The sequence below is a fragment of the Sinocyclocheilus anshuiensis genome, unplaced genomic scaffold (genome assembly GCF_001515605.1).
Source record: "Sinocyclocheilus anshuiensis isolate Anshui unplaced genomic scaffold, SAMN03320099.WGS_v1.1 scaffold936, whole genome shotgun sequence".
Lineage (NCBI taxonomy): Eukaryota > Metazoa > Chordata > Actinopteri > Cypriniformes > Cyprinidae > Sinocyclocheilus > Sinocyclocheilus anshuiensis.
Genome location: NW_015552621.1, coordinates 575,344 through 598,991, shown reverse-complemented (window position 1 = coordinate 598,991; position 23,648 = coordinate 575,344). Strand labels below are relative to the sequence as shown.

General features: G+C 38.6%; 1 protein-coding gene across 1 annotated transcript; it reads right to left on the bottom strand.

Moving 5' to 3' along the window:
• Positions 1 to 18,440: 18,440 nt before the first annotated feature.
• LOC107666240 (cysteine-rich protein 1) lies at positions 18,441 to 23,559 on the bottom strand. The gene is made up of 5 exons (XM_016457459.1): positions 23,401 to 23,559; positions 19,627 to 19,721; positions 19,333 to 19,390; positions 18,803 to 18,855; positions 18,441 to 18,709 (listed from the first exon to the last, which is right to left on the bottom strand). Exons 1-4 carry the CDS (start codon positions 23,438 to 23,440, stop codon positions 18,815 to 18,817), a joined length of 234 nt encoding a protein of 77 aa, XP_016312945.1. The 5' UTR covers positions 23,441 to 23,559; the 3' UTR covers positions 18,441 to 18,709; positions 18,803 to 18,814.
• Positions 23,560 to 23,648: the final 89 nt, after the last annotated feature.

The following is a 23,648-nucleotide window of genomic DNA, read 5'->3' as shown; positions in this document are numbered from 1 at the left end:
CTCTTTAAAACTCAAAGCCAAGTGAGAAAAAGAAGCTTCCTTGACTATTTAATGTCTTTTTTTATTTAAAAAAAAAAAAAAATATATATATTATATATAGACTTGTTCATACATGTGAAAAGACTGATTGGCTCTAATATGAAGATATGGGCATTTGTAGAAATGATTTAGCCAAGCTTTTTTGTTATTGTTGTTGTTGAGATTAATATTGAAATTTTTATTTGGGGAATGTCATAAGGGTGCACCTCCCGTTTCTGTCTTTCATTCAGCCAAGGGAAATTCTTCTGTAGAGGAATACAAAATATGAAAAAGGCTTCTAAAACTGTATGCACACTTTCTATGCTATTTTCATAGGGGCTTGTAAACTAATGATGGCTGTGGAAAGAACTCTGAAGTGCTTTTTAGTACAGTATAACTTATTGTGTTTCAGTTGTGTTTTTATCATGTGTTTTAGAGCAGGGGTGTCAAACTCAGTTCCTGGAGGGCCGGAGAACTGCAGAGTTTAGTTCTAACCCTGCTCCAACACTCCTCATACCATGTAGTTTTAAAATAAACCTGAATGACTTGATTAGTTGGATCAGGTGTGTTTAATTAGGGTTGAATCTAAACTCTGCAGGGCTTCGGCCCTCCAGGAATTGAGTTTGACACCCCTGTTTTAGAGTAATAAATAAGGAAAAAAACACAATAAACATGACAATATTTGTAACAGTATTTGGAGAGGACAAGTGTGTTTTAATTGGTCAAATGATGGCTAGAGGAACAAAAATAATTCTAATAATAAAAAAAGTTCAAAACAATAATTTAATATTTATTCAGAATTGTTCAAAGTTGTCTATGGACCACACTGAATGTCCACAGTATATATATATATATATATATATATAATAATTTGTTAATTAAAAGAAGGATTAAAAGAAATAAGCAAGGGTGATTCAAATGAGTTTTTATATAAATTTTACAAGTCAAATGATAGCTAGATTTTACTACTTTACTTATACTAGATTTTCTACTTTACTATACTAACATTGTAATATTGGTAATCAAACACAACGAAACGACGGTCAACTTTTATTTATTTATTTTATTTTTTTTGCCTGCCATTGGGTGGCGCCAACATCTGCCAAATAATCCTCCATGTGCTCTTGGTTGTTTCTGTTTTTAGCATCCATGCAGGAAACTAATGTAATTTTGTCCAGGACTTTCAGATAAACAAATAAAGCGAAGATTCATCTAGCTAAATATGTGCAAACAATTCAGAGTAACACTAACAAATATGTCATTTTACGCATTCAAATCCAAGGCTAGGCCTGCATTCCAGAGTTGTATTTAGCTATGCACACATATGCAAACTGGCAGAACAAACTTTGCCTCCAAAACTAAACGATTTTTCATGAGAAAGAAATGTTGAGAGCATGTAAACGCCACCTGCACACCACTCATTTACTGACCCGAGCCACCAATCACACATCTACCACATACTGTTTTTTGATGCAGTGATGAGAAACGTCTCGAGGTGTGCTGACTGCTGCTGCGGTACAGTGATATTTCAGGGCTGTAGGTAAAGAACTGACTGATGTGTTTCAAAGTAAGCAGCAGGGGACTTTGGGACAGACAGACGAGAACAGGAGGTGGTTTCGTTCACATTCTCACTCCCTTCTCATCCTACTTGGAAGAGATGCAGAGATAAAATGGCCAACATTATCTCTGTAGAGAGAAGATTGTCGTTTTTTACAATCTTAGACAACATATGGAAGCGATCAGAGGGGATCAGTTTTGTCTTCTAGAAGGACACACAAAGGACTGAGTTTGCACTATCTGTGTGTTTGGAGGAAATTCCACCGGGCCGTTTGTAACGGATGTGATAGGTTTGTTCATTCATCAATGGAAAGCCAGCAAATCATGAGCCCCATCGGTTCGGCCTGGTGTCCCTCAGGGTGATGGGAGTACCAATACAGGAGAGATGTTTACAGGTTTGAGACTTCATGGCCCTGTGATTTACTGTAAAGCTGTGGAATCACGTTAGAAATGTATATGCAGGAAGAGCTGCGTTAAAAAAAAACCTGATACAGATTCACTTAACAGATGTTTGATGAATCTCCTGGGTGAATCTCAGGAAAATTTGTGGTCAGGTCACATTTCACCCAAAATCAAAAAGAAAAAAAAAAACATTAATATTTACACAGTTATAACCATTAAGATTGATTGATTGATTGATTTACGAGTTTTTTTAATGTTTTTTATTTATTTGTAGTAGTAATTCTCATTACTTTCATTACATATATTTTTTTATAGAAATCAGATTATATTAACGTAAGTTCAGCAAATACACAATGCTTTAAAATGCATTAATACAATGCATAAATAATATAATAATAATAATTATTTTATTTTTCCAAGATCAATCAAAAGTAAAAACTCAATATAAAGGACATAATAAGACTCTTCATTTTCACATATATCAAAATACCTGTCCTCATATTAATAAATAAATAATATGTATAAAAAATGTTCCCTTACTGTAATAAAAATTAGATTTTTCTTGCATGGCAGTAATCCAAAATGAGGGCGAAATTTGTGGTTTTATCATGTCACAGTTTAAAACAATATAAAAACATATTAAAAAAAACCCTCACTGGTCCTACAAATATGCTTTATTTACTGTAAGTAAATACAATTTACTTACATTGTCTTATTTTTGACACGTTTATAAGATTCCTCCACCTTTGTCCAGAAAATATCATGTTCACTATTGCTATTAAAATGAAGCTATGCAATGATACACAACATAATAATATACACTGAGTGATAATTAGTTGCTTGCTTGTGTGTATGCGTGTGTGTGTGTGTGTGTGTGTGTGTGTGTGTGTGTGTGTGTGTGTGTGTGTGTGTGTGTGTGTGTGTGTGTGTGTGTGTGTGTGTGTGTGTGTGTGTGTGTGTGTGTGTGTGTGTGTGTGTGTGTGTGTGTGTGTGTGTGTGTGTGTGTGTGTGTGTGTGTGTGTGTGTGTGTGTGTGTGTGTGTGTGTGTGTGTGTGTGTGTGTGTGCGCACATTTTGTGGCCACAGAGTAACCTCTCTTAGTAATTAACTTAACAGACACATTGCATCTTGGGAGGAAAATCTCAGAAGGTAGTGAACCAGAGGCAAAGACTTACAGTTAATTCCCTTTTATATTTACAACTAGCCCCATAATGTATTCGTGTGTGTGTGTGTGTGTGTGTGTGTGTGTGTGTGTGCGCACATTTTGTGGCCACAGAGTAACCTCTCTTAGTAATTAACTTAACAGACACATTGCATCTTGGGAGGAAAATCTCAGAAGGTAGTGAACCAGAGGCAAAGACTTACAGTTAATTCCCTTTTATATTTACAACTAGCCCCATAATTATAGTGTAATCTGCACCGGATACCTTCTTGTTTTATCACCTTCTTAATAGAAGGACTGTGTAAAAGACAATTGGGAGGCCTGCAGTGGAGGAGTTCTGACTGTCTCTGCTGTCTTCAGAATAACATACTAAAATGCTCATAGTAAAGAGTTTCTATAGTATACATATTGTGCATGAGAGTTCTCTATATATAGATAACCCAAGTGTAGCATGCACCACTGTATGACACGTCGACACCCGCAGAACGTGGCTCAGATCAATCAGCTGCCGTTAGAGTGGGATCCAAGGCCAGAGCATCAAACCCATAGACCAGAGCCAGTCACATATGAACAACATCCATATCTGCTTCAGTCGCAACATTCACAGCTAAGTGCTCTATCACCACAACAGTATACAATAGCTCAGCAGCCCCATCCCTTGACACACTTTGCTCAACAACAATGACCCCAGCACCACAATACTCAAATGCCCACACAATCCAGCCAACCTCTATATCCAGCTATGCGACAGTACCCAAATGATCGACTGTCGCAACCCCAACAACTGTTTCGACAGTCCCGGCGCCATCGAGCTAGACAATGCTTCCATTGCCAACAGGGGAGCTGCAGAACTGTGCACTCATTGCTATTATTGCGGCAGCAGTGAACATTTTGCAGCTGGCTGCAGAGTACGGGGTGCGAGAATCCAGAGGGAGGCTCCGTTAAACGGAGATGGTTGCTTCAGAGGGACAGGGAGTGACCCAAGAGACATGCACGTCCCGACAACACTCAGCACAACAGTTAAGGAGCAGACTGCAACATGCTATGCCTCATGATATTGATCGTATAATAACAGCACAATGCCAAGTTAATCAGCACTCCTCAGTAACCTCCTTAGTTGGCAAGCAATGCCTAGTGACTTGTTACTTGTAGGGGTATGAGACAGAGGCTTTATGGGACACAGGCTCCCAGGTTTGCATTATTGATGAACAGTGGAAAGACAGATACATACCTGAAGTAAGGCTGAGAGATATCTCTGAAGCAACAGAGACGACTAAATGTTTTCACCTTGTGGCGGCCAATGGTACTGACATGCCGTATAGAGGATGGGTCGAGATAACATTCAAGTTGGCTTCCCCTGCTGAAAGAGTAAAGGAATTGGTTATTCCTGTGCTTGTTCTGAAGGGTGAGCTACTTTCTAAACCTATCGTCGGCTTCAATGTAATCGAGCAAGTGATGAAACAAAAGGATACAGACAATGCAAATATGGTGACTGATGGTCAGCTGTATCAAACTGTTGTAAGTGCCTTCCCAAGTTTGAAAAAGAGCAAAGTACACACCTTTATCAACCGGGTGACGGCAGATGATTTTGGAGAGTATATGGTGAGCACTGTCAAGGGCCCTGTAAACATACCAAAGCACACAATCATGCAGGTACAGTGTCAAGTCAAAATGTCACGTGTGAGACAAGACAGTGTGTTACTGTTTGAGCCAAGCATCGACCCTCAGTACCCTGAGGGCCTGGAACTGTTCGACACGCTGCTAGAAGTGAAAAAAGGTGTCCGCCCCTCAGTCACATTAAGTGTGCAAAATGAAACAGACCACGATATCATCCTGAGAAGTAGAGTGGAGTTAGGAACAGTGCAACCAGTCAAGTCAGTCTTACCTGCGTCAGTGATTTCCCCAGAAGAAACAGGATCTGTGACCCAGGTTAAGGCCGAAGTACTACCAAGGGCAACTGAGGAAGACAGCCTGTGGGACCCACCTGTCGACATAAGCCACTTAACCGCACAACAACAACAACAAGTGAGAGAGATGTTAAAGGAGGAGTGCCAGACTTTCTCGAAATCCGACAATGATATTGGTTGTGCTAAGGAACTACAAATGTCTATTTCTCTGAACGACAATACACCTGTGTCTCGGACGTACAACTCAGTTCCAAAGCCTTTATATCAGGAGATGAAAGATTATCTACATGATTAATTGCTCAAGGATGGATAGAAAAGTCCAACTCCTCCTATTCTTCACCGATTGTGTGTGTACGGAAACAGGATGGCAGCCTCAGGCTATGTATAGATTACAGGGATCTGAACAGGAAGACCGTACCTGACCGCCAGCCAATCCCTCGAGTGCAGGACGTCCTAGATGGCCTGGGGGGCAACTCTTGGTTCTCTCTGCTCGATCAAGGGAAGGCTTACCATCAAGGCTTCATGACCCCAGAGAGCAGGCCGTTAACAGCATTCACAACCCCCTGGGGCCTATACGAATGGATTCGCATTCCATTTGGGCTTATGAATGCGCCCGCAGCATTTCAGAGGTTCATGGAGACCTGTTTGGAGGGACTGAGAGATGAAATATGTGTGCCATACCTGGACGACATCCTAGTCTTCTCAAAAACATTCAGTGACCAAGTGGAGGCAGTGAGGAGAGTACTGCGCCGACTACGTGCTCATGGTGTTAAGCTTAAACCACAGAAATGTGACATGTTCAAAAACGAAGTCAGATACCTTGGCAGAATTGTTTCGGCGGAAGGTAGCTGCATGGACCCAGCTGACATGGCTGCCGTAACTGCTTTGAAAGATAAGCGACCAGGCACTGTAGGTCAGCTACGTAAGATCTTGGGCCTGCTCAGTTACTACCGACGGTATATCAAAGACTTTTCCAGAATTGCCAGTCCACTGTATGACCTCTTGAAAAGTAGATCCAGTGGCGAGGAGAGCCTAACAAGAAGGGAGAAAAGAACAGGCAGAAGCAAGAAAGGTCCTGTGGTGCCATCAAACCAGCGAACTGAGTGGACTGCGGACCACCAAGATGTTTTAGAGAAACTGGTTGAGTGCTTGGTCCAACCGCCGGTGTTAGGGTTTCCAGATTTCTCAAAACCATTCATTCTGCATACGGATGCATCAAACCAGGGTCTAGGAGCTATTCTATACCAACGGCAGAACGAGAAGTTGAAGGTAATCGCTTACGGGTCCAGAACACTGACAGCGGCCGAGAAGAACTACCACCTTCATAGTGGGAAACTTGAGTTCCTTGCCCTAAAATGGGCTGTGGCGGAAAAATTCAGGGACTACTTGTACTACGCCCCAACTTTCACGGTGTACAGCGATAATAATCCCTTGACCTATGTACTCTCTTCAGCAAAGTTGAACGCCACTGGGTACCGGTGGGTCGGTGAACTAGCGGACTACCACTTCACAATCCGCTACCGGCCGGGAAAGGAGAACGTTGATGCGGACTCATTGTCAAGGATGCCTGTGGACGTAGAGACAGTAATGAGGGAGTACACGGAGGAATTCTCACCAGATTGTATTGGGGCAATGATTCAAGCAGTCGAGATCCAGGATGATTCGGGTCCCACTATGATGGTTAGATGTGATGATGTAATGGAATGTGAACATACTAATAAAGTACCACTAAAGTCATTGTCAAAAGAGGAGATTCGTCAGGCACAGGAAGACGATATGGACATCAGAGTAATCATCAAGCACTTACAGTCCGGGTCTCGGCTGGGGTCGAAGCAGTGGCACGCAGGCAACACAAAGTCCAGAGTTTTCCTCAGAGAATGGGATAAGTTACAATTGGACGAGCATGGCATACTGTACCGTAAGACATTACAGCGGACTCAGCTGGTGTTAGCCGCCAAGTTTAGGCATATTGTCCTGAAAGAGCTGCATGACGAGATGGGCCACCAAGGGCTGGATCGGACCACAAGCCTTATCAGGGACCGTTTCTTCTGGCCACAGATGCAGAGGGACATCGAACAGTACGTCCTGAGGGAATGCCCATGCATCAAACAGAAAAAACCCAGTCGGGAGACACGAGCGCCGCTAAACAGCATTAAGACGACTTACCCATTCGAATTAGTCTCGATTGACTTTCTCCACCTAGATAAGTGCAAAGGAGGATATGAGTATATCCTGTTGTGATTGATCATTTCACCCGATTCGTTCAAGCTTATGCCACTACTTCAAAGTCAGGCAAAACAGTGGCAGACCGACTGTTTAATGATTTCGCCCTGAAGTTCGGATTCCCTGCAAGGATCCACCACGAACAAGGTGGGGAATTTGAGAACCAGTTGTTTGATCAACTAAGGAAGTACAGTGACATTATGGCATCAAGAACGACCCCTTACCATCCACAAGGAAATGGTCAGGTGGAAAGATTTAATCGAACCATATTGCAAATGCTCAAGACCTTGACTGAGAAACAGAAATCAAACTGGAAGGAAGCACTGAACAAATTAGTCTTCGCTTACAACTGTACTAAATGCGAGGTTACTGGCTTCTCACCATTTTACCTGTTGTTCGGTCGCTCCCCAAGGCTTCCTGTGGATGCATTGTTTGGGCTTACCCAGGACCAAAGTGCCACCAATCATCGAGAGTATGTAGAACGCTGGAAAAAAGAGATGCAAGAGGCTTATGAGATTGCTCAGGAACACGCAAACAAATCTGCAGAAAGGAACAAGCGAAACTATGATCACAAAGTAAGATGCGCTGACCTGCACCCTGGAAGTCGAGTCCTTGTGAAAAACCTCACCCCACGAGGAGGTCCAGGGAAGCTAAGGAACTACTGGGAGGATGAAGTCCATGTTGTAATCCGCCAAGCCATGGAAGATGCTCCTATTTACGAGGTGAAACCTGAAAAGGGAAAAGGGAGGTCAAGAGTCCTACATAGAAATCTACTCCTACCTTGCGACCACTTACCGATAACCATTGTTGAGGAAAAGAGCTCCACACATAGCCAGCAGAAAGAAAAGCGGGGACAGCCTGGCAAAAGACCCCTTACCATCCACAAGGAAATGGTCAGGTGGAAAGGTTTAATCGAACCATATTGCAAATGCTCAAGACCTTGACGGAAAAACAGAAATCAAACTGGAAGGAAGCACTGAACAAATTAGTCTTCGCTTACAACTGTACTAAATGCGAGGTTACTGGCTTCTCACCATTTTACCTGTTGTTCGGTCGCTCCCCAAGGCTTCCTGTGGATGCATTGTTTGGGCTTACCCAGGACCAAAGTGCCACCAATCATCGAGAGTATGTAGAACGCTGGAAAAAAGAGATGCAAGAGGCTTATGAGATTGCTCAGGAACACGCAAACAAATCTGCAGAAAGGAACAAGCGAAACTATGATCACAAAGTAAGATGCGCTGACCTGCACCCTGGAAGTCGAGTCCTTGTGAAAAACCTCACCCCACGAGGAGGTCCAGGGAAGCTAAGGAACTACTGGGAGGATGAAGTCCATGTTGTAATCCGCCAAGCCATGGAAGATGCTCCTATTTACGAGGTGAAACCTGAAAAGGGAAAAGGGAGGTCAAGAGTCCTACATAGAAATCTACTCCTACCTTGCGACCACTTACCGATAACCATTGTTGAGGAAAAGAGCTCCACACATAGCCAGCAGAAAGAAAAGCGGGGACAGCCTGGCAAAATAGGCAGAGAGTATGTACAAGAGACCAACAGTGAGAGTGATGAAGATGAGTACAGCTTTGGAGTGGAACTTCAGCAGACGAACCAAAGGGCAACTGAACAACATGAGCCACAGAAAAACATGTTATCAAGGGAGTCAAACTTACCTAAACCATCAGTATGTATTCCTGAGCGAGTTCTTGAACCCCGTCCATGGCCAACTCGAGTTGAAGTGGAGACTGAGCCTATAGAACAGAGACAAGTACATGACACAGGAAGTAAACAGGAAATTTCAAAGATTGGATCCACTGCTGAGTCAGAGGAACTGGAGTCAGTGGAAGGGGGAGTACCTGAAATACCAGGACAGACAAATATACATCTAGGAGAACAAAACAGTATCAGGTCAACAAGGAGATCACGACGCCATCCAAAGAGGTTTACCTACGACATATTTGGAACACCCGCATGTTATAATGTGCAAAGCATGATTGGTGACTATTATCAGAACCTTAAAACCCCGACCGCCTGGTCAACAGTACCCCTTTATTATCACCAAGCCCCAGCTTTTTACTACTAACTGTGAGCTCTAGTTTTGAGTGGAACTGTTGTTTTGATTACATTACCCAGTGTCTTTGGGCGCAAATAATATGGACTGTTGAAATTTGTTCATACATACCACAACAGTTGATTAGACATGAACTGCTTTTCCGATGTGCGCACTGATGACTTGGGAAATTCATAAATCAAAATTCAAAAAAAAAGAAAAGCAATGGACTGCACATAGTGAACACCAAGTAAACAGTGATACAGACACTGTCGTGTGATTTAGGGACCATGGACTGTTGTAGGGCTCTGGCCACAGTCACATTAAGCTGTCCTAAGTTTTATATGGACTGTTTTACTTTGGCACAAGTGGCATGCTCTTGTTGTTTTCCTGAGAACAATTCAGCTAATTGGACAATTGTTGCCAAACTTTGGAACTCTGACCAATATACAGCATTTGCCTATTCATTGATATGGACTAAAATGCTCCTTTTTTGTTGTTTCTTGAAAACTGTTCAACCAGATAGACTGTTATTGCTGGACTTTTGTTGATAAATGCCAAATGACTTTTGTGGACTGGGAAAAGAATACAATTTGTCTAAGTTCCATTTGCAACTGTATGCTGTCAGTCGAAGAATGTGAAAAAAAAATTGATTAAGGCACTCACTATATAGGTGCTACTTAATTCCATTACTAGACAGTGTTGTATAAACATTTATGTGAAATGAAAAGACACATTTATGAGTGAATTGACTCCTAAGAGGTCACATGTCGAGGACGACATCTAAATACTGAGGGGAGAGTGTAATAGGCTGGACTGTATATGCAGTATAAAATGCTGGAGATTACTATGTGTGAAATACTGTATACTGTAACTCATGTGATGCTGTTAGTGTATATAAGTTAATGTAATAGGTCTTCAGTTTAAATAATTATTAATTATACAAATGTTGGAAAATACTTTCAAATGTTATATTTTGAAATAACTAAGGTGTTTAGAAATATTTATAGTATGTTATGGAGTGAAATGTTATTATGTTTAAAGTGGGCGTATCTGATTGGCCACACGTGTGCGCGCGCGCGTACGTGTATTCCCAGGGAGTTCTCGTGATGCGCTTCATTCTGAGTAAAGCTGTGAAAGTGAAGCATCGCATCGTGTGTATTTACTGTGTTAATATTCTCCCTGACAGGGGTACTACATCTATAGACACTCGTGTGTGCGGGATGCGGGAGAATAAAATATATATAATATATATAAAATATATATATAATAATATACAGTATCTCTACAAAAATGTGAGGGGTGTACTCACTTCTGTGAGATACTGTATATATGTATACCCGCTCGCACCATTACTCGCCCACTCTGTTGCGTCGGGTCTCGCGGGAGCAGGTCTCTAATCCACTGACACTTGACTCGACAGTGCGTGTGCTACATCCTTTTTACAATTTCTAGATTATAAAACACTGAATTCTGTCAGCAATGTAACACGGCAGTAACGTATAGAGACCTCAGCTTGTAACTATACTCTAATTACTATTTTGAAAATTATAACGCGTTAAATTACTCCGTTACTAAAAAAGGAATCAAATTACAGTAACGCGTTACTAAGTAATGCGTTACTGCCCAACACTGTTCCTCATTTAGTAACATCAAGTCAAAGCAAAGTTTTTTTATATTTTCATTTTTAAAAACTATAATGTAGCTTTATAAGACTGCGCTTTGTGTTTTATTACCTTGGCATTAAACTACAGAAAATTAGCTAATGCATTGTATGTGTGTTTATAATACATATAGTGACAGGCAATTTGATATATTTCTCTCTTCTGACCAACATAATCAATTGTAAAGTCATAGAAACTGTATTTTAGATTTTTTTTTCTCTCTTGCTATTGGGGCAAATGAAAATGCAAAAATTATATCTGTTGTAGTTTCCGTTCACCACTATATACGTTTACCAACTATCTCCATTGAAATGTGAAAAGAGTCCATGACAACCACAATTTTTAACAGCTCTTTTCACTTATTATTTACCAAACTGCCAAAATTAAGATATTTTTAAACAAAATTGAATTAAAAATGCAGAAAATCTTAAACAACAATGCTCTAGTATTTTCTTAAGTTATATTTATACCTTTATTTAAATCTGAAATTTTGATTTAATATTAATCAAACATATTTATTTTCCTAAAGAGAAAAATATTTTTCTTTGTATTAATGTTATTTATTATACAGACCATCTATGCTTTAATATATTTTTTCTTTTGACATAAACCAAAATATTACTTCCCTGTAGGTCATGGGTTTGAATCTCAGGGAGAGCAATAACTGAACTATAAAATGTAACTGTGTAAAAAAATCATAAATGTAAATGTAGGGTCAATATAAAAAATTGTTGGGTTTAAGATAAAATTAAAAACATTTGTTTAATTTAGTTTACATATATAAAGACAACTTTGAAAGTTGTTAATATTTATTGTGTTATGTAGTATATTTTGTTATGTACTAAAAAATGATTAAAAGCCACAATAATTTGCAGTAAAGCTAGGCAGTATGTGTTCTGTTACATTTCTTAAATTCTGTTAAATACTATAAACAAACTGGTTTCTTTTACATTTTTCTATGGCAAGTGTTATTTACTTTTTGACAAACTGAATAAATCACACAGTTGTTTCACTTTATTCCAGTTTATATTGTGGAATAATACACACTGTTTTACTTAGGCTACTATTTTGCCAAGCACTGCATGTCTATTATCACATCCGGCCTCTGGGATTTAGCAGGAAGCCGCCCTGTTCGCTAATCAACACAGTAACAGAGACAGATGTGCAGCCGCTCACACCTCGCAGGTGTCTTCCTGTCTCTCACTCCACTCTTATTAGCACAGACTTACTCATTAAACATGATGAGAAATGTGCTGCTCATCACAGCAGATTGCTTCCAGCCTTGCTTTGCCGTTTGTGAGGGCAGAACAGTGAGCGAATGAGGGTGGATAGGATGAGATGGGAAAATTTAATTCAACAAATATTATGTACTGGCAAAAGAGATGAGGACCTGATTCAACGTCAAACCACAGCTTCTCCCTCATGTCACATTCTGGCAGGGCTGTTTGCTGTGAACAGAACACTGTTGCACTTTCTCGGACAAATTGATGTGCTTGAAAGGTTTATTTGAAGAAACTTTTAGGAAAATTCATTCCATGTTTAATGAAGTTCTGATGCTTTTGTTACAGCTTCTTGGAGCTCTGCGCAATGAAAATAATCACACAGTAATAATTCAGGCCTTGAAATATTCATATGGATGATTAAGATTTAGCTGCATAACCTCATTCTCGTGATTCCTACATTTTTTTTTAACTTTCTTCATATCTCTTATGCTTTTTAATTAGTTATGCTAACATCATTGCCATTACTCACACAAATATTAAACTTTGACATGATACTTCACTCATGCGCTTTGTTGAGAAGAGATGTGTTATTATTTTTTACAATTAATCAGATTTGTGATTTTTTTCTCATGGATGATAAAACAGTCAAAAGTTCCATATATGTGACCCTGGACCACAAAACCAGTCATAAGGGTCAATTTTTTGAAATTGAGAATTATGCATAACCTGAAATCTGAATAAATAAGCTTTCCATTGATGTATGGTTTGTTAGGATAGGACAATATTTCGCCGAGATACAACTATTTGAAAATCTGGAATCTGAGGGTGCAAAAAAAAAAATCAAAATATTGAGAAAATTGCCTTTAAAGTTGTCCAAATTAAGTTCTTAGCAATGCATTTTACTAATCAAAAATTAAGTTTTAATATATTTAAAGTAGGAAATTTACAAAATATCTTCATGGAACATGATCTTTACTTAATATCCTAATGATTTTTGGCATAAAAGAAAAATCGATAATTTTGACCCATACAATGTTTTTTTTGGCTATTGCTACAAATATACCCAAGAATACCCAAAAGACTGGTTTTGTGGTCCAGGGTCACATATTTACATGAGCTATAAGGACATGAGCCATAAAAAGAGACCAAAATATCAAAGACGCTTTTAAGTGGATTCGTTTGACTTGGGCCACCTAACAACTGCTTACACACATGCTAACACCCACTCGGAACACCTTAGCAACCCCATAGCAACGTGGTAACAGCACTCAGAACTCCTTAGCAACCAGATACAGTATAGCTGTCAAACAGATTCCCCAGGGAAACTGCATACAGTTCCGTCATTCGTCCGTACATGTGTACACCATAAAATAAAGAAAATACTACGTTACTACAGCACGTGTATGTTCTGTGAAAGTTTTAATAGCTTAAAGACATATTTTTCATATTTCTTCATGTGATAAGAGTCAAGTCAAGTCACCTTTATTTGTATGCTTTATACAATACAGATTGTCAAAGCAGCTTTACAGTGGCAAACAGGAAAATAGTTTGTCAATAATGCAAGAGGACAATAACAAACAGTCTTTTTTTTTCAAGTTAAAATCAGTTCAGTGATGATTCAGAGATGTCATCATCCAGTTCAGTTCTCTTCCAATAGGCCTAGTATCTGTACAGTCAAGTCAACAATGTTGCCAGAAATTGTGTCCCCAGCTAAGCAAGCCAAAAGCGACAGTGACAAGGAACCAAAACTCCATCGGTGACAGACAGTGTTGGGGAAAGTTACTTTTAAAAGTAATGCATTACAATACTGCGTTACTCTCTAAAAAAGTAACTAATCGCATTACTTAGTTACTTTTTCTGGAAAGTAATGTGTTACGTTACTTTTGCGTTACTTTTTCTCATCTGGGCTGGGCTCATTTTTCTGTTTTCAGCAATAAAAAAAGGAAGCACAAATGTTATGTTTATCGAAAAGTCATTTTTGCTTATTATTGTGGTTAAATTGGATCATAGAAGGTCAGCAGCAAAGACACTGGTTAATAAAATGAGATTAAATACATAAAGGATATTTGTGTTATTTAACATTTCATTATTGCAGGTTTGTGTCATATTCTGAGTTTGCATTTCACTGTTTTTATTGATTTCGAGGAATACTGAATCTGTTTTTGTGCAAGTGAGAAGAGTAAATGCATGTTCACATTTAGTCTAGAACTACAGTAACATCATGTTCACACAGCGCACACAATGCCTCTGCACTCACTCCTGATTTCTCTCAACATGAGGACAGGAGAGTTTTCTCAATACATGAGAAAACAAAGTAACTGGCGTTACTTATTTGAAAAAGTACCTCAGATATTTCCTTGTAAATTAAAAAGTAATGCGTTACTTTACCAGTTACTTGAAAAAAAGTAATCTGATTACGTAACTCCTGTTACTTGTAATGCGTAATCCGAAGACCAACTCACCTTATTACAATACAATGTTCTGCTGCAAGTAACTTAAAGTTTTATGCTTCAAGTTGTGCTACAAATCTTTTTAGACTGTTTAAGGGAGACGGTACAGCAGGTTTCTTATGTTCTTACATGTAAAACACTGTAACTGAAAATACATTTGTAGGAAAAAGCTTTGTCAAAACGTCCATTTGAGCAAGTTGTGCAGTGGTAAAAATGTCATTTTTTAAAATAGAGCGGATAAGCTGGAATGTGCTGGAAATGGTAATGTACTTCTACCATGCAGTTGGCTACAAACGTTATATGAATTCTGCAACTCAATGACTCACATTAGAAACACATAAAACTACTGTGTTATTCTTGGGCAAATGTAACAATCTCCTTTGGTCCGTAGCATTGTATTGCTTGCCCATTTAACGTCAGCGGGAACTTGACAAATATCCTGTCATAAAACAGTTGAAGGAAAGTCTACTGCCGTTGCAACCCTGGTGAGCGAAGAAAGCGAGAGATTGATACCCTTTACCCACTTTAAACAAAGAGGTCAAGGCCATGCAAATGTAGATCGCTTGGCAGTTTCTGTATTTGAATATGTTTACTCATCACTGGCGAAAGATCCACAGATGTTTCAGTTCTGTTATTATTACACCTGAAAATGACAAACAGCCTTGATTCAGTCAGAAATATCCTTTCTGTGTGAGAAGGTTGCAAGCGTGGGGGGTGGAAGCCGCACAGCTGCGTGATCTCAATTATATTGAAAATAGCCGCATTTCATCATGTGTGTGCTCAATACTTCTTTCTTTGAAAAATATTTTAAATAGCAAACCGGGGACCAACCCTTTCTGTCTGTCTCATTCTCTCATTGCAGATCGCACCATGATAAAGGATCTTTGTTCAGGGGCAAATGCTAGAGACAGAGTCGGGCTGAGCGTTGGCCAAGTCACTGTTGGGTCTTGTTTGTGTCTGTTACCATAGCGACCACTGTCCTCTGACCCGCCAGCAGACGTTCTATGTTGGATGGTGGGAAGAAGTTGAAGGGGTGTAGGCACAAACATCAAGCAGTCACAGAGTGGAAGTGGCACTCCCTTTTGAGTCAGTCACCTCGAAATGTATATGGGTTTCATTCTGGTATGTTACCATATAAGGGTATTCTAAATAAACTCGCTTGAATCAATAGTTACCAATTAATCCCTCTAGCAGGTTGTTTCCTGGACTGCAATGATTTGGAAGTGGTTGTGCTCTGTGGCATTACTCTAAATGAACACTGCCTACTCATATCTGTTTCATGCTTCTGGAATCTGGAACCGTGCCAGTAATAATTAGCTTTTCAATATAAAGTTCAACATCTGTTGGCATCACCTTCTCTAAAAGTGGAAATTGCTCTGTTAAAGAGCCATTTTGTTTCTTTGTGGGGCACAGGGTACAAAATGAACACTTGCCAAGTGCCAAAAAAAATCTACAGTTGGCCAGTTACTAAAGCTTTTTTCTTCTCCACGTGGAATATTTTTCACATTAAAGCCCCATTCACACCACCAGTAAAGTGATGCAATGGAGTTGTCGATTTCCAGCAACACAAGTGGCATTGACTATTGAATGAATGTAATCTGGACATACTACATTCGCCATGTTGTCATTGTCACGTGACCATACCAGCATTAGTTGCATCACTTCACTGCCATTCACAAATCCTCTCCCATGGCTTCATGGGATAGTAAAGTGTCCATCGTAGTAAGTCATCCAGGTACTTACGTTGCTTACTCTTTTATGAGTACTGTGAATTCAGACATACTTCTTTTGACACAGACAGTTTTTCGCCTATATAATAGGGAAGTATGTGATTTCGGATGCAGCCAGGATGGAGGCGTGTCCACAACAAACTTGAAAAATACTTAACTTTAATCAAATTGCAGAGTGAAATTTGGGAGTGACAACCAATAGGGATGAAGACTGTATCAGTGGAGCTCATGTGACCCATCTCGGTTATAGTCCACTTTAGACATTCTACTAAGTAACTTTGTGACTACATTCAACAAACTCATTAATTTTCAACTACATGTCAACTAGCTCTAATTAGGTATTAGATATTAAGCAGACAGCCTATTAATAGTCTAATGACTGGTAGTTGACATGTAGTTGCTAAATTACTTTTAGTTAGTAGAATGTCAAAATTGGACTATCAAAAGAAAGTGTTACCACCGTCCTGATTGCAGGCAAAACAGAACAGAGAATTTATGGATCAATTTCACTGTTCTATATGATTTTTCTGTAAGCACATATACATTGATATAAAAAAATTATGCATGGAAATGAAACTGTAGGCAGTCTCAGTGAGTTTAATTCATATTGATATCTCTTGTTGATTATATGATGCAATAAGCAGTTAAGCACTGATATAGTTCATATTAAAACAGTTTCCTCTGCATAGTGTTCATTATTACACACAAGAAAACTGTCAAACCTGAATGACATTTTGTAATGTTTGGCAGTGTTTGCAAATTTTACTTGTATTTTAATAGATTGTTCATCTGGTTAATGATTTATTGCAATAGCACTGCTGTAGTTTATAATATAATATACAACACTCTCCAACAGCAGAATTGTACTTCTTTAGCAACAAGAAAACCAATCCCTAATCAGATTAGAAGATTTCTTAGATTTAGCATCAATATACTGTGATTGCATTTTTTAAAGATTTGTCCAGACTTGCAGTCTACCAATAATCTTAGAGCAACAGCACTATGAATGCCCATGAGCGTTTTTAAGTATATAGACAAGGGCTGGTGGTGTGAATGGGACTTAAAGGGGTCATAGGATGCCCATTTTCCACAAGTTGATATGATTCTTTGGAGTCTTAATGAAAAGTCTGTAACATAGTTTGGTTAAAATTTCTCAATGGTAGTGTAAAAAACAAATTTTTTACCCTGTAAAAATCAGCTCTTTTCAGATCAAGCCGTTTTTGTAGCATTTTCCTTTAAATGTTAATGAGCTCTGCTGACCCCGCCCCTTTCTTCCGAGCTGCTCTCTGAGGGACTGTTTACTTTAGCTGCATTCATCGTGAAACTTGCTAATTAGCACATTATTAGGAAAGGCGATTTGCAAAGATCCATTACAAAACATTATACTCATTTCTTCTGTAGATGAGTCTGGATCATGAATGATTCGTGCGAACATAGACGCATTTATGTAGAAACAAATGTAATCCACTGCCAGTTCAGCGGCTCAGATGTCGGGAGTAAATGACGACTGTTATGTTCATTATTACATCCAACAACAGAACACCTCAATCGCTTGTTAGGAGTCATTCTTGTCTACATCTGCTCCGCCGGTGAAACAATGGCGGACTGATGATGACAGCTCACTCAGGGCGGGTCTAAGGTAAGATGCCAGTCCAGTCTGTGCTGAAATGCTACTGTCAATCAAACTATCGTGGGAGGGGCCTGTCTGTGTGACATCACACAGACAAGCATCTGAGAGCGACTCGATTTGAGAAAGGGGAAAACATTTAACCAGATTAAAAAAAAAACACTGGGTGGATTTTTTTCATTATAGGGTGGTTGTGTACACACACTGCCAACACACATTTCAGTTCAGACAACTTGTGCACGTAGCATCCTATGACCCCTTTAAGCCTTTAAAATGAAAACATGAGTAACAAAATCATGATGCAATCATATGTTATAAGTGACACAATGATAGGGATAAATAGGATAACATTTTGTACAAAAAATAATGCAAAATGTAGTTTATATATTTATAGCTAATATTTTTGATCAATTTATCAATTAATTTGAGAAAGAAGTGTAAAGGACAAGCAGAGGTTTTAAACACATTTAATGTATAAAATGTTCAGTTTCATTATAAAGGCTAGACTAGTCCCCCTAATGAAACATTGTGTGCTGCTATAGCAGACAACATTTTAAAAACAGATTATACAAATTAGTACTTTCTAAAACATGGCATGGTTTGGTCATTTTGTTTTTGGATTAACAATATGTGGCTAAATATAGTGGCAAAAAAAAACAAACAAAAATCAAGCTTCTCCTAAAACAAGCTTACAGATTGTATAAACCTGCAAATAGAAAGAAGAGTGCAGTTAGTTAATGTTTAAATGTCATCTACTGTAAGTATAGGTAAAACTGATCATATTTATATGTGAACTCACTTGTACAATGACCTATTTGAATGTGTGGCTCTCAGTGCCGCCACGTCCAAAACCTGAGGAAAAAAGAAAGAGAATTACTTACATATGACAGTCATTGTGTTAGTCTTAAATAGAAAATATAGTATTATCATGTCCATTTGACCATATGGCATGAAATGTAATGTTTTTATATAATTATGTGAAGTAACTTGCACAGGATGTGTTAGATTAGCAGGCTAACTGATTAGCTTGCTAACTGAAAACACAAAAAATCTTGACACTGTCAAAAATATGTGAAGCATTGACGCATAATTCAATTATATAACAGAAAACTCTGTGGATAGCTGACAAGAAGATATTTGGATGAAATAAAGAAAGTTGAATAAATTCCCTGGATGAACCATTTAATAGTGGTCAAGTACTGTCCCACAGCAGTCCTCAGTCCATTTGTTTATGAGGTGAAGCACTAATCTATGCCATGTGATGCTCTAGTTGAACTATAACCCTACAGCACAGTAAAACAGAGCCATTGACGCATTGGAGAAACTTACCTTTGGGTCCAAAGAGTGCAGAGTAACATGGGTTGTTACAATAAGGCTTCCCCTCATGCTGTGAGGTGAAACACATTAGTCAGTGCAAAGTACATAATGGACTTGAACAGGGGCTATTATGCAAGACCTTCCTCAAGACGTATTACCTTGACAGACTAACCCCCTGAAGTGTTTATGTAAGGTAAAAATATGCCAAAAGTTAACTGGACTTCATTAAGCCTGCCTGCTAAATTAATCTGTGCTCTGTCCCAGTAAGAGGTTGGCAGGCCGTGTGTATTTCTGTGAGTGGCTTACCTCTGCATGTGAGCCAGCCGACAGGGTCTTGTTGCATTTCTCACACTTCAGACAGGGTTTATGCCAGTCTTTGCCAAGTGACGTCACTCTCTCAGCTGAAACATCAACGATAAACATTAATTCAAATAAATATGAAAACCCACATATAAATTGGCCAACATGGATTGATTCATGCAGAATTGCAGTGCACATTATTCACAAAATTCCCTATTTATTGATTAATTTTGTATGTACTCCCCCTCAGGTGACGCCAATTATTAGCCACTTCAATTCTTAGCCACATTTCAATATTTATTAAAAATTGAAAGGGACAGTTCACCCCAAAATGAAAATTTTATCCTTAATTACTTACAGCCATGTTGTTCAGAACAGAACTTTTTTTTTTCAGTTGAACACAATTGTTTTATTTATTTGTATTTAAAAAAATATTATATTATATTATATATATATTATTTCAAATATTATATCCCCCCTATATTTAATGTAAATGAAGTTCAATGAAGTCAATGAAGTTCAATGCTGTTTTGGACCCCATTAACTTTCATTGTATGGACAAAAATAGTTAAAAATATCTTCTTTTGCATTCTGAAGGAAGAAAGAAAGTCATGCAGGTTTGGAATGACAGGAAGGTGAGTAAATAATGACCGAATTAAAATTTTGGGATGAACTATCACTTTAAATCTGTAATAAATATTCATAAATAATACATATTTTGGCTAAGAAATGGCGTAGTGGGAAAAAGAGCCTAATTTAGCACATTTTACGAAGTTTAAATCCATTTAGCTAAATTCCAAAGATTTCCTCCAAAAAAGTCAATGCAGAAAATGGCTAAAAAAAACGTTTATTTCCATCTGGGCCTGTTTATAACCTCATAGACAACTTGGAATCTAAAGGATCACTCATTAGCCTTTAAGTTGTTTTTATAAAGGAGTCAGAGGAATACAAAGTTAATCACACATGGGAAATTTAGCTGATTTGCAGCCATTATTTAGTTCGATTAAAGCCATGAGGAACTTTTAATGTCAACAAAGCTTAAGCTGAAGTTTCAAGTCTGGCAGATTGTTTCTGCAGTCCAGCATGCTGCAAGTCTTGTCCGATCATTGTGTTCTCCACTCAGCGCAGATAAAGTCATGACAGCGAGAACATGAGTGGGTGTGGATGCTGCATGCAGGACAATCCCAAAGGAATTCATTCCTCCCTTCCCTTATAAAAGGGCCATAATGAAGTCTTTATCTACAGTCCTCAGCAAAAAGATTTCTCCAAACAACCCTCATGATGAACAACGTAAAAGAAGTGGGAAGGGAAGACAAAGTCATGCGTGCTCGGGCGTCTCCAGTAGGGGTGGTGCTTTTTACGAGGGAGGTTTTGGGCAAGCGTCTACATCTCATGGACGCCAAAGACTGTCTGAAAGCATGACCACTCTAAAAGATGTCAGATTTATGGCTCCGAGAGAAGATTCGTTTGAGCTTTTTGGCATGCAGAAACCAAAGGATGGACAAAGGGCAGATTAAAAGTTCCATCTGTGACGTAAATCTAAAAATGTGATGAGGTGTTAGCAAAGATCACAGACACCAAGTAATGCCTCATCTTTTATCTAGTAAGCAGAGTGTTGAGGGTTAGCACATACACTACATTATTCCCATTGTTATGGACTACTGCGAGCTGCTATAATTGCTTACAACAGCTGTAATAAGAGTCATACTCATCCCAGCTCAGGCAGTCAGTCATGTCACACTACGGTGGATGATACAGGAAGCTCTTTTGTTTAGTACTGGACTGTGAACACATGATCCAGACATGCTGGGAGAGTTGGATGCAGAATCAATGGTCCATGTGAGAAAGAACATTTTGAAAGGCCAAACAAGGCAGAAAGGAATTCACTAGAATGGGTTTGGGCTCTTGCAATTCTGCCAAAAAATTGTTTGGTCATCTGAGCCACACCTAAGACAGTAATTACTTAACTTCCCTCAGCCAACTACACATAGGACACACTGATCTCTCTTTCTCTCTCTCTCTCTTAATGGCCTTTATCAAAACAAAGTGTCCTTGACTGGGTGTAAAATCTACAACAGAGATTTGTAATCTGCAGTTTATTTATTCTGCATAGCTTCTGTTTTTTCCCACCATAACACCAATGGAGTAAGTTTGGGGCGGGACTATCTGTTTGACTGACCAGTAGTAGAAGATTGGGGGAAGTTTTTGGGAAACATGTTTGAACGGTCATTATTTTTGCAGATCAGTTTGATGATGATAGAAATTACACACTGTACTTTTAAATCTGTTTATACGACAATTATTGTAATTAAAACAAACAAATCTCTTTAAAAAAAACGAACCACAAAATGGTTTTAGACTGTATAAACCGCACCTAATGGATGGCCAGTACCTTTGAATTATGATATACTTGTGCATATATATATATATATTATATATATATATAATTAAAAGACATTACAAATAAAAACTTCCACTCTCTATTTGTGGTTATGGCAAAGCCAGAAAATTGTGTTATTTTGATTATGCCATTATCTAATCTCTATCTTATATCTTCATTGTGGAATTTGTTTTCTCTTTTCCATCTCTGAGGGGCTGCGGTTGTTAGATTACTTCCATTCGAACATTAAATAAGACCAGCACCAGGCACACGAGGCAATTTTGCATCATGGAAAACATACAGGTTTAGAGAAGCACTATAACAGCAAATGCAGAATGGGTCATAGTGTGAGATGCAGAAAGAATTCTGTAAATAACAGATAAAACTTTCAGTCAAATGCTAATTATGAACTTTACATACTGAGAAGATATGATATTCAAAAATATTCTGTGCTATATCAGTCTGAGAGAGTCTGAGAGAGACTAACTCCAATGCTTGATGATAGAAACCTGCCAAAAACTGCCCAGCATTTTTATATTGGCAAAGAATGTACAGTAAATTAGCAAAGAAGACAAAAAGAGTAGTGGAATGGATGGTCAGTTAACTGAAAGGACAAAACCCAAGCCCAGACTTTCAGTAAAGAGAGAGTCTCAGAGATGTTTGTGCATGAGTTAAGATCTGCTCTGAAATGTACAGATATGAATTATTATTTTCCATACATACATTTACCAATTTCTCTAAATCTTTGCTTTCCTTAATGAATATGAGCCAAATAGTAAAGTTTTTTAAAGACACGTCTTATCTGGTTGCCTTCATGGTACTGAAAATATTTAAATAGTTTGGATGAATACACAATGCAAATATAGGTTACTTTACAATGTAAAGCATTGACATTTTCATTTGCATTATTAGTCACTGCTGTACTGCCCCCATATGCTATTTATGTTCTTATTGTTTCGTTTTTAAATAATAATAATGTGAATTACACATTTATCGGCTGATATATATATTTTTTGTTTTTCCAAGCAAATAGCTTTAGTCTAACCACCCTACGCCCAACACTGCAATTCTCCATTAAGTCTAAAATTCTTTATGCAAACTTTTTTTTCTATATATTTGTGTTTTATTGCTGTAAATGCTTGCCTGCACAAGTTGTGTTAGAGCTGTTTTGCAAATGTTTCAAGAAGGAAATACGTTCACATGCATCAGTTGACAGCTCTCTTCCTGGTTATTCCCTCGTGCTGTTGCTTATTCAAACGAGTTTACATGATTTTAAACATCGAAGTATTTATAATAAGTTGTATAACAGCATAAGAGTGTACTTTGACTTTCTTTTCGTATTTTTCCTATTTATTAAAAGTAGCATGCATGTAAATATGAGTATTTCACACGAGTCTTACCAAAGTAAACTTCCTTCTCGCACTTGGGGCATTTAGGCATGTTTGCGGCGATTTAGTTCCTCGGAGGAGAAAGTCCTGTTTGAATAAAGTAGAGATGGAGAGCAGCAACAGTCCACCTGCACACAGCCACGCCTTTGGTTTGAGCCCATGCATTCTGCAGCCTTATTTATAGTACTGTGGAAATAGTTTGCACACGGAGAGAGAGAGAGAGAGAGAGAGAGAGAGAGAGAGAGAGAGAGAGAGAGCGC